Source organism: Nicotiana tabacum, chromosome 17 (genome assembly GCF_000715075.1).
Source record: "Nicotiana tabacum cultivar K326 chromosome 17, ASM71507v2, whole genome shotgun sequence".
NCBI lineage: Eukaryota > Viridiplantae > Streptophyta > Magnoliopsida > Solanales > Solanaceae > Nicotiana > Nicotiana tabacum.
Genome location: NC_134096.1, coordinates 124330383 through 124345587, shown reverse-complemented (window position 1 = coordinate 124345587; position 15205 = coordinate 124330383). Strand labels below are relative to the sequence as shown.

The window sequence follows — 15205 nt, the reverse complement described above, 5'->3', positions numbered from 1 at the left end:
GATGGGCCGTAATGCGTCAACCGTTCCCTCAAGGGTCGCGATGCGATTCCCATAATTCACCATGGTCAGAAATGGTGGTAATTGCAATGTAATCCCTCGTCCGATGTCGAGCCTAGGCTCTGATACCAACTGTTACGCGGCGCCTTCCTGAAGTTCCTTGGAAGGGTGACATAAGGCTAAGCAACCGATGTCAGTACGGTTGTTGTCCGCTAACTGAGATCCCCTCCGTACGCTAGACTAGATTGTCAGTGCCGTACGGGAAAACCAATGTCATGAGCAATTGAAAGAGAGCAGAAAAGGGAATTGAGAATGAAAGAAAGCTTGATTGCATTGAATGAAAGCTATTACAGAAAACAAGACGGTGTCGGGGGGGAGAGACACCAGTACAGAGAATTGTTTGATTGCTTGAAAGTTTTGATTGCTTGGTCCCCCTTAATAATGCTTAAAAAAAATAAACCAAAGTTACATGACTAGATCTATGAAAGCTGGAAAATCACACTTAAAGAAAATGCAGCAAAACTACTCTATATTTACAATGAAAAGGACTTAGTCTTCTACAAAGCAGCAACAAGTCTGTTGGCAGGAACTTTGTCTTTAGCATCAGGGTCTGCGCGCGCGGCGCTGTTGGCATCTGCCTGTGGCTGGGCGCTGGCGATGGCTATCGGTGAGGCGACAGAGGCACATGCGCGCTTGTCACTTGGAGCTGCCGAGACCACGGGGCTGACCGTGGCGACGGGCATTGGGAGGCTGGCCAAGACGCCACGGGGCGCGTCCAAGGGGTCATGGGGCATGGTTGGAAAGCCGCCAATGACATACCTCATGGGAAAGACTCAGGTACCTGAAAATAATAAGATAAAGAGATCTCAATAAGTTATGTCTTTATTGGGTAATAGTAGAACCGATATAAAATGATCGTCGACGATATTGTTAATTTAATGTAGCGCTCAATATTATTAATATTGACGAGGATCTTGAGCTCAAATCTATCATAAAATTTGGACAGATAAATGATTGGCCAAATGAAAAATACGCAATGAAAATTGATTTCACCTGAAAAATATGAAGTTGGACGGATAGTCCCAATACCTGAAAGTATAAAACCAGTGGAGGTATAAATGCGTTCTTGTGCGGAAAAAAAAGGCAAGTCGATAAACATAAAGACGACTTGTGTCACAAGAAAATTTGTAAATATCCTGGCATTAATTATATAGAAACATGTTCTCCTGTGGTGGATGTCGCCATTTCAGGTTTTAATCTGGCAATACAAGAAAAACGTGATATGCGTATAATGGAAATCATTGAAGGATTTAAATTGTTCTGAAGCATATTAAGGTTTCCAAGAAATTTATTAAATAAAGCTTCAAAAATCCTTATACGGATTGAAACAATCAGGGCGCATATGGTATAGTCGCCTGAGTGAGTACCTGTTGAAAGAAGGGTACAAGAAGGATTCAATTTGTTCTTGTATCTTTATAAAAAGATATGGATCTAAATTTATTATAATCACCGTGTATGTTGATGATTTAAATATCATTGGAACTCCTAGGGAGCTTCCTAAAGCAGTAGACTATTTAAAGAAAGAATTTGAAATGAAAGATCTTGAAAAGACAGAATTTTGTCTTGGTCTACAAATTGAGTATATGAAAGATGGAGTTTTTGTCCATCAATCAGCATACACTAAAATAATTTTAAAGCGATTATATATAGATAAAGCACATCCATTCCGACCTCATGAAAATAATGAAGAGCTTATTGGTCCCGAAGTACCATATCTTAGTGCAATTGGTGCACTAATATATCTTTCTAACATTACAAGGTCTGACATAACTTTTTCAATTAATGTCTTAACAAGATATAGCTCTGCTCCTACAAGGAGACATTGGAATAGAATCAAACACATATTGCGATATCTAAAAGGGACTACCGATATGAAATTATTTTATGGCAATGATTGTAGTCCCGATCTTGTTGGTTATGCCGATGCTGGGTATTTATATGACCCACACAAGGCTCGATCTCAAACAGGCTATGTGTTTACATATGGAGGCACTGCCATATCTTGGCGATCGACTAAGCAATCAATCGTGGCTACTTCATCTAATTATGCTGAGATAATTACTATTCATGAAGCAAGTCGAGAATGTGTATGGTTGAGGTCTATAATACACCTTATTCGAGACAAATATGGTTTGAAGTGTGACAAACTACCCACAATTTTGTATGAAGACAATGCAACATGCATAGCCCAATTAAAGGGAGGATTTATAAAGGGGATAGGACAAAGCAAATTTCACCAAAGTTATTTTTCACACATGATCTTCAAAAGAATGGTGATATCAATGTGCAACAGATCCGTTCAAGTGATAATATGGCTAATCTGTTCACCAAATCTCTACCGACGTCAACCTTCAAGAAACTAGTGTACAAGATTGGGATGCGAAGGCTCAAGGATATGAATTGATGCTCTCATCAGGGGGAGTTAATACGCATTGTACTCTTTTTCCCTTACAAGGTTTTATCCCACTGAGTTTTCCTTGCAAGATTTTTAACGAGGCAACCAAAAACGGATTTCTAAACATGTGTACTCTTTTTCCTTCACTAGGATTTTTTTTCCCATAGGATTTTTTCCTAATAAGGTTTTAACGAGGCACATTATCTATAGACATCCAAGGGGGAGTGTTATAAGAAAAATCAAACTATGGTGGATGTCTACTCTTCCTCCATGATCTTCTCAAATGCTTAATGACATATTTCTATGCTTAATGACATATTCAATGACATATTTTTCTTCACTTTTCATGCCTATATAAAGGCCTTGTAATAGATAGGAAGATACACACAATTGAAGAAGAATATCTCTTCCTTCTCTCTATCTCCATTTCTTGTTCATGTTTTACTAAATTGCTTTTATTTCATAACATGTCTTGTTCATGTTTTACTAAGTTGCTTTCATTTTATAACAGATTTGTCTTTTTCTTGGGAGATTTTAAAAAACATTGTAGCACCACTAGAATGGTGCCCTGACACTTTTTCTTGGGAGATTTATGAACATTTTATAGACATCTCACTCACAAAAGAATTAATATACAAATAGTTACAACAATCCTACTCCATGAGAGTATTTGAACCAATGCAGTCCCTCAGGAACCATAAACCACTGCTCTACACCGGCAAGAGATTACTAAGAAAGATAAAATTATAGAGTCAGTCAGATCTTGATTCCGGGTTGTATTCACAGAGATCAGAGGCAGTTTGTATGCTTGCTAATTGAGCTTGATTACTTGATGCGCTTTGATTTAGCCTCTCTCGTTGGAAATCTTTCAAGGCTTTAAATCTCAAATCATCAGAATACGTACTTGCTTCTGGGATTTCATCAGGGACATCTCTTTGTCCTTCAAGCATGCCTACAGCCTCAGACATTACAGGCCTGAGTGATGGTGTCGCACTAGTGCATAATAGTGCTACTTTTATTATCCTTTCTGCTTCTGCTTTGCTGAAACGAGAACCCAATTTATCATCGACAAGCTCCTCTATTTTTCCATTTTGTAGCAAGTGACAGGCCTGCAATAAAATTTTATATGGAGGTTTTTCGGTTAAAAGAGTTCAACGATTCTCAATCTTAAAAATAGCAGAATGGTCTGGCTGTCTTGAAGTGCATTAACAATAAAGGTAAAGGAAGATACCCAGTCTAAAAGACAAATGAAATTGTCGGAAGGGGCATAGTTATTGTTGTTCTTGCCGCTAACAATTTCAAGAAGGACAATCCCAAAGCTGTAGACATCTGCTTTGTAGGACAAATAACCCCACAGTGCATACTCTGGTGCCATGTATCCTCTGCAGTTATTAACATACAATTATGCCACAAATTTTACCTAACCACACTGATGACAGGATAAAGGCAAAAAGAAAATCTAGTTTGAATTCTGCATTGAAACATACATTGTTCCAGCAACTCGAGTGCTAATATAGGTCTTCTCATCTTCAGTAAGTCTAGCCAGCCCGAAGTCCGAAATTTTGGGATTTAGATCTTTATCTAGCAGTACATTAGTAGCTTTAATGTCTCTGTGTACAATTTTAAGGCTTGATTCCTCATGAAGGTAAGCTAGACCTTTAGCAATCCCAACACAAATCTTGAACCTTGTCGGCCAATCAAGTATCAATTGACTTTTCTCTGGATCTAAAGTTGTCCATCATACTAAAATGTTAATAGACATTTCATAGAGAGCTGGTAGTAGTTTAGAATTTTTTTTAAAAGTGAATGAATAACTTACTAAATAGTGCACGAGCAAGGCTATTGTTCTCCAAGTATTCATATACGAGCAGTAATTCAGTCCCTTCAATGCAGCAACCATGCAGCTTAACAAGATTTGGGTGTTGCAAACAAGAAATCATGCCAATCTCATTTAAGAATTCACGGTTTCCCTGTCTTGATTGATGTGAGAGCTGCTTCACTGCAACTGAAGTACCATCAGATAACCGGCCCTACATCAAATACTTGGTCAGAGTTCACAAACAATAATGATAACAAAGATGCTACCATTACTATTGTTCCCATAATGATACCTTGTAAACTGCGCCAAAACCACCTTCCCCTATCTTGTTAGAAGCATCAAAGTTGTTAGTGGCAGCCTTTATTTGCTTTAAAGCAAAAGAAACAGTCTGCAGCTCCATGCCTTCTAAATCTGTCATGGAAATAGAGTCTTTAATGGTTAGTCATCTATTTACAACTCATAACTTCTGGATAGTGAGATTTTGTTGATTATCATTTCAGTAGAATGTGCTCTTTCAGATCAGCAATGCATGGATCAACTGCCTAATCACAGAATTTGCTAGTTAAAGTTACTTCTTTCTAACACATGTTCAGTGATCACCTTTTCTCTGTCTCTTTTTGCATTGCAGATACCCTTTCCACCAAAGTGTGCTCATTACCAACAGGAAAATGCATGTTGCCCCTACTCCAACAATAACATAAACAGTCACACTCTTTTTATCTCCCTCTGAACAAGATTTAAAAGCTGCACAGAAATGAAGACAAAATTGTTACGTGTATGCAGCAGCAGTGCAACAGAAAATGAGATTCAATCAGCTAAGATTTCATCAAGTTTATTGAACATGCACATGTCATTCATGGGAAAATAAAAACAAAGTAAATATGTTTACACTCATCAACCCTCCTTCAAGCTGAGAAAAAGGACTTCGGTTTGCTATTTCAACCAAAATTATGAAAATGGAGTTCCACGGCCATATAGAATGACCCATATTTCACCAGTTCCCGCTGCCTCTGAGCATTACACAAAAAAAAAGGGGAGGGGGGAGGGGGGGGGGGGGGGGACGAAAACAACCATTTCAGTCTTGCATAGACTTGTTCCATTTCTAAAGCATCAGCTTAGAAAGTTTCACATCAATTTAAATGGTGAACTTTCCCGTTAATATTACTATTTCTGAAGATATACATAGTTCATCCCTTTTACGCAGGAGATTCTGGAAAACACATGTGCCGCATTTACATGTGCTGTACTAATATATGCATCGAACTTGTCTGCTGCAAGCCCGGAACTTGCAAAGACCAATTACACTTGGCTTTTGATTGTTCATACAAACGAAGAGCTGATTAAATAGATACAATACGTATATAAAAGAAAGGCAAATACTTTAGGAGTTCCAGGGAATTAAAAGCTACCTTTCATTAAGAATTAGGAGAGCTTGTAGAAACACAAATCAGGGAACATACTAATACTTATAGATGGTACAGAACCACAAGCAGATCAAGCCAGGAATGAAGTTTAAGAGCTTGGTTTAAAGAAACTAGTTTGCCCAATAATAAATTAGGAATGCTAATGAAAAATTACTCTTTCAATCACTTGGAGCAGGCCAAGTAAAGGTTCACAAATTGGCTTTTGATGCTGATAATATTTTACTTGTGGTCTCTAGAAAAACGAAGCAACTCTGAAGCGACCAAAGCAAATCAATTGTTGAGATAGATACTCAACCAGTTATCTTTTGCAATTTCAGAAACCAACAGGTGTTCAAACAACAGGGAGAAGAATGGGCTAGAATCAGATTTCCCTCATATTGACTTGGATCATGGAACCTAGAAAACCAACATCTTTTACATGGAAGTTGATAAGCATTGTCAACCCCACAAGTAGTCTAGCAGAGCATGTAATCATTCATTCCGTTGCAGTGTTTTTCTAGAAGCAAGTAACCAATCCTGTGACCTGATCAGATGATATCTAGAATATCTCTGTAGGATTTTTTACGAGACATCCTTTAAATACACAATATATTACAAAGAAAGAAACCAAGTGAAAGTATAAAATTGGATATACTTTGTCATTCCCCTTTGGATGATGAAGGTTGAGGAAACTTACTTGGTTTGAGTGAAATAGCAGATATGAGGGGGCCGTAATTCCCTCTAACTGGGATTCTGGTAGTGCCTTTGCCAGCCCAGTAAAATCGAATCTCCAAGGTATTATCTGTTACACTGGTGTTAAAATGCCTTACTACGGGTTTTTGAACTCCATCAGCCTCATTCACAATATTGAAATCTTTCCAAACTAATTTCTCCTGGAGCAGAAAGAAGATCGTGTAAGCATCTTTTTGTCAGGAGAAAATGCAGTAAAGTGTTAAGAGTATTTTTAGGTTAATAGAATGAAAGAATATTCTTCCTAAATTTTTCATAATAAGGAATCTCAATATATAGGAAATTTTCCTAATTTAATAACTTCTCTTATTTCATATAAGTTAAAGTTATCTTATTTCTAGTAGTCTTAACTCCTACATAAGGAGCTTCTTTTCATTTAATCTCACAAGGATCGGAGACTCTACTATCTTGTTATATATCTAATAGCTTCCATCTCATGCCACCTATACAGACAAGGTTTTTCATTTTTTTCATAATTTTACTAGTCTTGTATCTTTCTAGTTACTGGTCAAGCAACACCATTATTACATGTCTATTCAGGCCATTGTTTTGGGCCCTCGTTCCACTTATAAACAGTCCACAGTTGCCCTAGGGCTGATATCATCAGTTCAAATCTGTCGACCTGTCAAGTTACAGTCTATGTTTGTCCAGTAAGCTGACAAGTCATTATTCAGAGAAACTTTCTAGTTGCAACTCGATATGTTTCTAGTCAACGCCTAGTCTCTCTTCAGGCCCTTTTTTTGGGCAGCACGTGCCACATATCGACAGTTCACATTTGTCTAGATTTTGATATCATCAGTCCACGTTTATTGACCTGTCAAGTTGACAATCTATAATTTTCTAGCCAGCCAACAAGTCACCATTCAGACAGCATCATATTGCCATCCAGAAAACATTTCCAGTCACGACTTATCCAGCTACATGTTTATAGTCAATGCCTGGTCAGCAGCATTTGATCGTCAAATATTGTCAGCTGTCTAATCAAGCTGGCAGCATGCTTACTTTCGTTTAGATATCTTGTTAAGCTGGCAGCATGAATGTCCTCAAATTCGATCATGTCTAATGGATTTATGGTAGTGTCATATCTTGTCAGTTTCGTCTCAAGGTAGTGTCATGTCACTTTTGAGCTAAACTTTACGAACTCAAGTTGCTTCACCACCTTGAGATGAGGGACGTGTTGAAAGAAAAGAGAATTAATACAGTAAATGTGTTCAAATATATTTTAGGTTAATACTAGAGAATATTCTTTCTAATTCTGTTACAATAAGGAATCTAAGTGTATGGGTAATTTTCCTTGTTTAATAACTTTTTTTATTTCATTAAGATTAAACTTACCTTATTTCTAGTAGTCCAAAATTCCATATAAGGATCTTATTGTATATTGTTAACAACAAAATTCAGTACAGGTTCTCCCTTCTTTTCCTCTATCTTCACACATCCAATCATATTTTAACAGCATAGAAACTTATCTAATTAACATACCAACCTGAAATTGTTAACAACAAAATTCAGTACAGGTTCTCCCTTCTTTTCCTCTGTCTTCACACATCCAATCATATTTTAACAGCATAGAAAGTTTTCTAATTAACATACCAACCTGAATGTATATATCAAACACTCGCCTTCCAAGACTGGTATAGGTGCTCTCATTTGTAAAAGTTATTTCAGCAAAATCCAAGCTGACATTGTAACTCCCATTCTCCAAGCAATAATGGAAGTAAGTGAGCGAGAGGGGAGACATCCGCGCATTATTGTACAATTCAGAGAGGCTTTTTGATGGTGTACTTTCAATAAAACGAGCATTTTGATCGTTATTATCATCCATAAAGTCCCCAGTGCTACTCAATCCCCAAAAATTGGTACTAGTACTGAAATATCTAGCAGAACCACCATCAACTCCTGCATCTCCTTCATAATTAACCTCTCGGCCGCCCTCCTTTACGGTATAATCATTTCCACCACAATTAACATGTAATGAGCACCCATCTGGCAAGGAAAATTGTAGAATTCAGTGCTCAAATCATGGTGCTCAAAATATTTCTCATGTTGGGAGAATAATCAAGCAGAGAATATTTCCAATCATTAGGTTATGAATCCACAAATCACCTTAAAACCTGTAGATATATGACTTTAGGACTGAATCCAACATTAAAATGTATTGGCATTTTAATATAACAGATGATACTAATGTGCTACTGTCTCTTTGATAGTTGAGCAGTTTGCTACTCGAGTTGTCGAGAGAACGCCAAGGGTCTAAAGAGTAAGCATCAGATTCTTTACTGTTGGTTTGTGTTTTTCATATGAAATTGTATAACTTTCCAGAGAAGAAAAGAACATACTTACACCGAGGACAAGTGAAATCCTCTGTACATGGAAGAATTCTCCTTCTGTAGAAGTTAAAGCGCAAAAGCAGTTAGACCCAAATTTGAATCAGATGAGAAAGCAAAGCTTTGCACTTCCTTTTTCCCTCAGTTTCATCATGAATCAGAATTTTAATGTTTCAGAATAATTAGAAGAATCCTCTTACAAGGGGCTTGCTGCTGCAGAGCTCTTGTACAAGTTTACATACAGATTCCTGTAGTAGGAATAATTCTCAGAACCATATATGCTCATCCAGTAAAATAACTTAAGAGCAGGAATTAACAAATAAGGACCTTTGCTTACATATTTTGCTGACAAGCATGTTGGTCAGGTCCTTGCCATGTAAAATTATTGTAGGAAAGATCACTGCATGTGACGAATGCTGTCAGATACCATCTTACCAATTATGAACAAGCATTTGTGAGATCCGCATGAAGACAAAATGTGGGGAAAAACTGCCGAGATCAATGAATCAAAATTGCTTTGGCACGCCAGTGTACGATCACTGTGTTTTTGAATAATAAATATAACATGTTCCGCAAAGACTGATCCTATCATACACAAGAAGAAAGTGTTTATGAAATTAGAATATTAACAAATGTAGACTTACACATTTATTCCATCCTTCAAAATTGAGTCAGGTATAACTCCACTGAGCATGTTGCCAGTAAGAAACCTACTCACTCCTTTCACTTTCAAGCAAGAGCAAAGCTGGAAGTACGACAATATGTTATATGCTTCATACTCCAAGATGTTTGGGTATGAGAAAAAAAAGCTTGAGAAGAAAAGAGAAGAGACTGCTTTAACTTGCTAACAGAAAAATCAAAAGGGGATAATTTCCCAGAAATCCACCTTTTGCAATTCAACTTACACAAATTTCAGCATACTTCTAGCACTAATATTGTTTGGGATTCCTCCGACTAACTTGTTGAAGGTAACGTCTCTGCAGTAAAATTAAACAGAAAATCATGATTAGAAAGTACTTTACCATTTGAACTCTTAGAAGGAGGAGATGAATCTGTGTGTCACGAACTCTTACAACTGCCACATGTATATTGAAGAGCAACAACAACAACAACAACCCACAACAACCCAGTAAAATCCCACAAGTGGGGTCTGGGGAGAGTAGAATGTACGCATACCTTACCCCTACCCCGGAGGGGTAGAGAGGCTGTTTCCGAGAGACTCTCAGCTCAAGAAGACGAAAATAGACAATAGAATCTATGACAGGAACAAAAAGCAGAATATACGCATCGTAAGAAACAGAAAATAGATGGAAAAGCAATAACAACAACCAATAATAACGCTAATGCTCGACTCCCTCCTAACCTTCAACCCTAATGCCCGACCTCCACACCTTCCTATCAAGAGCCATGTATAAAAGAGCAAAATGTATAAAAGAGTGACTCTATATGTTAAACTAAAAAATGTACCGGAGAGATACAAGAAGAGGAAGGATGAGAAGAGTAATTAAAAGAAAATATCAACATGAAGTTGATATTAAGGAAAAAGACATCAATGAGAGCTCAGGAAGCACAATATCAACATGATATCTAATACAGAGGACAGTCATAGTCGAAGCAGAAAAATTTATTTTGCCTAACTGTATGTCGATAACTTACAACGTATGCAGATCCTTCATCGCCCAAATATATACAGGAAGTTCTCCAGAAAGGCTGCAGTTTCTCAATACCCTGTATCCATATTTAATAAACTTAAGGAAAACTAGAATGTCCATTGTACAATGATTTCCATATATCAGTACAATTTGACATACAAGGTTACCAAGCCCATGATATCGCTCAGTGGAGGAAATGCCTGAGCTGGTCCACCTATGTCACTGATCCTCCTGTATACGAAATTGCCCATGAGATAACTAGCAAAGAGTAAAAGCTCTACAAAAATCTAATGAAAGTAGTTAAGATAATATTGAAAGGTTCTATTACTCACAAATCTGTTAACTTATTCAGAAGAGATATGTTTGATGGAATGGGACCTTCTAGTCCGGTGGCATGCAACTCTCTTCATATATCATCAAGAAAAAGTTAGAAACTCTGTCAATTCTTTTTTTTTGAAGTTTGGGAGGCATTTCCAAAGACCTTACAGTTTGGTAAGTTGTTTCCAGTTCTGTATGAAATCTGGAATCTGTCCGCTGAAATTGTTATCATTTATCCTACTGTATAGTAAAAATATACTGTGAGGTATACAATTTCCCGAAAAAGGAAGGAGCTAAAAGCTGGGCTAGGATGTATGTTCTTACAAATCCGTTAAATTTACGAGTTCAGAAAATGAAGTTGGCACCTCTCCCACCAATTGGTTGGAGGATAAAATCCTGAAATTAGAAAAAGATAAAGTCACTCATCTATGCATCGGTCATACAGGTGTCAATTGTTTTTCAAGTTTGCTTTAGGAGAAGATAACAAAGAGAGGTCTTACAGGGTTTCCATGTAGATCAATTTCCCTAGTTCAGAAGGAACAGTGCCTGAAAATTGGTTCCCCTCGAGGTTCCTGGTTAAAAGATCCATTTTCAATGCTAGGAACAATGAGAGGAAATAACCACCAAAATTATATTTGGAAAAAATAACCACTTCATTTTCCTTTTTTAATATATATCAATAATATGGACAAATTTGTGGTCTCCATCTAGTTAGGAGAATCCAGTCTCGACTGATGTCATTGAAGTAAGTTCGAAAGAAATTGAATACATACAGGTATAAAAGGCTGGTGATGTTTCCCAACTCCTTTGGGATTCCCCCTGACAACCGGTTTACAAGAACAGAGCTGGATCAAAAAGTATACAGTTACAATTTGCAAGTGAAAACATGACAAAACTGATCAGCGGAAAGAAGTGGGTTATTACATGTTAGTCAACTGTGTTGTGGCCCACTCAACTGGTATTCTACCACTGAGATAGTTGTATGCAAAATCACTATAAATGGGGCACGAAGAAAAAGGCAAAAGATTTAGTGAGTGATGTTGATATTGGCAAGAAAAAAGAAGCTAGTGACATCAATTAGGAAAATTTCAATTGTGGAAATGGTCGAGAACAGCTCTTACATTTGTCGGATGTTGGGAAGCTTTACCAATTCAGGTGGGAGAACTCCTGGAAGACTTAAACCCTTTAACATACTGCATAGGTGAATATAATATACAGACATCAATTACGAAACCAATTGCAATAGAAAAAAAATAAGATGTGGGCACGCACGCACACAAAAGAAGAAAAATACGAAAATGACTTCTTCTGATAAAGGAAATCAGATAATGAGTGGTATATTTAGTCAATTTGAGAAAGAAGAGTTAGTATGAAGTCACTAAAAGGAAACTTCTGTATTGACATAGCTTTTCTAAACCTAATTAAAGCATATCCTATGATGTTTCTCTTTACAAGCTCCAGGAATACTTAAGTTTGAATTAACCTTTCAAGCAACCATACATAATGGTCCAGCGGAAAGGAAGTTCATGAAAAATCTGAAACTTCTTCACTTCGAAATTCCTTGAGTTCGTTCTTTCAATTTATCAAGTTGGATCGTCCCCAAGCTGGCTTTGGGGTGACATTGATAAGCATGTAGATATTGGTCACACTCATAGTACTATTGTAGCGGTAGAACGAAAGCATGCATGACAAGCTAAAAGGCTAGAAGCAAACTAAACAATCTTGATTTAGTAATAAGGTGTAAATGCCTCACATTTTTGAGATGTGGTCAAATTCGTCACTTCCGATGCCACGATCACATTCAACAATATTCTCAGACCACCCATGTGGCTTAACTCTGACTCCAACCTCTTCAATTCTGCATGAATCTGCATCGAAACTCATATATGTTGCACCCATGGTTTTGGCGATTTGTTGGAGGACATCCACTGAAAAACAACCAGTAAGGTTGAAATTAACCAGTATAATCCACATTTGATAATACAAACTGAACCCTCAAACTAACTTCAAAAGAAACTGCAGCCTTAAAAATATTATTCCGAACAGGGGCGGATCTAGAAGCCCGACTACGGGTTCGGCCGAGCCCATTAGCTATTGTTCAAATAGTGTATTTGTGTTAAAAAATTCATTAAATATAAAAACAATATAAAGTGTAGAACCAAGTTAATGGAACTTGACGTTGTCGTTCTAAAATTCAGAACCCATAAATTTGAAATTCAGGCTTCGCCTCTTATACCGAACAATAGTTGCACAACAAAACTACAATTTGAATAAATTTGGACAAAAAGACCAAACTTCCAGCAATAAAAGGAAAAGAATAATAATTTTTTTTGTTTTTTTGGTCTTTCTAGATCATAGCAAAATTCAAGAAATGACTTAAACAACTTGTTTGGATTGTTGTTACGTGTCGTTTCATAATGTATCGTATTGTATTGTATTGTTTGATGAATACAGCATTTGGATAGATTGTATCGTTTGTCGTCCTTTCATAACGTCACGTACTAACATTACGAAGAATAAACTTGCAACATTACTAATAAAAAATAGGATAGGAAGTAGAATTATTATATAATAGGATAAATGATAAAATATGAGTATTTAATAGTAATAAGGAAGGGCAAGATGAGAGAAAAAAAGCAAGGAAACGACGCTACCACACCAAATTTGTTGTTCCATAAAGTGGCACTTTTCATCGTTACGTAACGATGGATTTAATAATACGATATAATAAAATTAAAGTAATAATCAAAACAAACATTGTATTTAAAGAAACAATACGATACCATAGAATAGGTAACACCCATCCAAACAAGCTGTTAATTATGAACTGCCCCAGATTCAAAGCCAACACTTCCATGGCTAAACAGGCAAATCACAGTATTGCCTAAATGGAGCATCTCAACCACTAGACATAGCATGAATTTCAGAAATTCGGTAACGAACTGTAATATTCTATGATTTATACATCTGAGAACAGCAAAGTACACACTTTTTCACTATAAATTCACTAATTTGAAGTAATTCCACCTATTTCTAATCTTCTTTAAACTCAAAACTCCTCATCCTCTTGAGATTATAATACAGAGAGAGCTGTACTCAAAAATTTTACTATTTCTTAATCTGCTAAAGTATACCCCCCCCCCCCCACACACACACACACACACGCACGCACACTCCCATGGAGTCCAAAAATACCCATGAAAGCAAGCGACAAGAGTTGCAGCATACCTTCTTCTTGAGGCACTTTGGACTCAGCAAATATCAAGAACAAGAAGCAGCAGTTCAATGTAAAAATCCAAGCTGTGCTGTTTCCAGATAAGAGCATTTTTCATCAAGATTAGAAAGAAAAATGTGTTAAGAAAACAGTAAGTGCACAAGTCACCATGAGGAAATGTATGAATATCCCAAGAAATAAACAGCAAAAAAGAGGGAAAATACGTATAAAGTTGGAAATGATTGGTGCTGGAACTGTATCTATGTAATGTTCTAAGAAAGTAGACGTGATACTTTCTAATCAAAATGGCTGACAGGGAATTTTGGAGGCATGCGTATGTGTTAGTCGTACAAGTTGAGGCATGAGTGATTACCATAATTAATTTTCGGATTAAATTTAAAATGTTATGGATAAAATTATAATATAATTAATCTTGAAATTAATTCTTTCTGTATGAAAATGGAATAATTAATCTTAAAATAATTAATTATAAAATAATTTATTTTTCAACCAAACTATTTGATGCTAAGTTTAGTCATAATTTTCCTATAATGGGAGTAATTGTCAAATCTCAAAACCTCCTCGAGCTTTGATTTTTCTATATTAAGAGGTCTTTTGGTCGGGAATAAGAAAAATAATCCTAGCATAAAATCTAAGACGAAATAATACATTGTTTGACTGGAAAAATTAGAAAAAATCAATAAATAATACTCCATTCACATAGTTTGGTTGGTGGGGTATTACGCAATACATACATTAGAGGAATGGATATTGTATTTTATATGAGACAGAATTTAGAATAAGAGATAAATATAAATATATATATTTTATTTTTAAACAAAAAGAACTCTTAAAGTATTATTATTATCAATTTATACGTTACTCCTATTATTTATGAAACGACAATTCATTGTTTATTAATTAGGGACAAACTGTACCAATGAATATGTAAGCCGCTTGTACCTTCTTTAGAAATATTCTTCTTTTATTTTTTTGGTAGAAAAATATACTTCAGCATTTACCTAATAGGTGTGGACTAATCAACCCATGTAATTTCCACTATGAAGAAAAGTCATATGCAACATTAACTGGCGCTTGAATAACGAAATCGTCCGATAAAGTTCTGAAACAATGTCATTTCTCTTTCTCTTGTATATGTCGAGACAGTCGATTTTTATTTTAGCGGAAATCATGTTTTTTCTATCATTCGAAAAGCTGAAAAACAAAAATCACTGGCAATCTCTCCTTGCTTAATCTGAAATTAAATTAG

The 15205-nt window shown here is 36.3% G+C and overlaps 1 protein-coding gene across 1 annotated transcript; it reads right to left on the bottom strand.

The window, feature by feature from the left end:
• Positions 1 to 3041: 3041 nt before the first annotated feature.
• On the bottom strand, positions 3042 to 14164 carry LOC142171632 (putative LRR receptor-like serine/threonine-protein kinase RFK1). Its single transcript, XM_075235011.1, has 24 exons — positions 13950 to 14164; positions 12475 to 12649; positions 11843 to 11914; positions 11646 to 11714; positions 11495 to 11566; positions 11222 to 11293; positions 11046 to 11117; positions 10890 to 10961; positions 10736 to 10807; positions 10563 to 10634; positions 10408 to 10479; positions 9657 to 9728; positions 9396 to 9461; positions 9089 to 9151; positions 8952 to 8999; positions 8768 to 8811; positions 8022 to 8410; positions 6372 to 6567; positions 4872 to 5015; positions 4564 to 4682; positions 4272 to 4482; positions 3940 to 4177; positions 3684 to 3834; positions 3042 to 3561 (listed from the first exon to the last, which is right to left on the bottom strand). Exons 1-24 carry the CDS (start codon positions 14044 to 14046, stop codon positions 3205 to 3207), a joined length of 3015 nt encoding a protein of 1004 aa, XP_075091112.1. The 5' UTR covers positions 14047 to 14164; the 3' UTR covers positions 3042 to 3204.
• Between the last annotated feature and the right edge of the window lie 1041 nt (positions 14165 to 15205).

Bases quoted from the DNA above. Each gene is read 5' to 3' on its own strand.
- LOC142171632 (XM_075235011.1), bottom strand. From the start codon at position 14,046: ATGCTCTTATCTGGAAACAGCACAGCTTGGATTTTTACATTGAACTGC. The intron at 11,118-11,221 runs GTAAGACCTCTC...TTCTAATTTCAG, and splicing joins TTGATCTACATGGAAACCCT to GATTTTATCCTCCAACCAAT. The intron at 10,480-10,562 runs GTATGTCAAATT...ATATGGATACAG, and splicing joins ATCATGGGCTTGGTAACCTT to GGTATTGAGAAACTGCAGCC.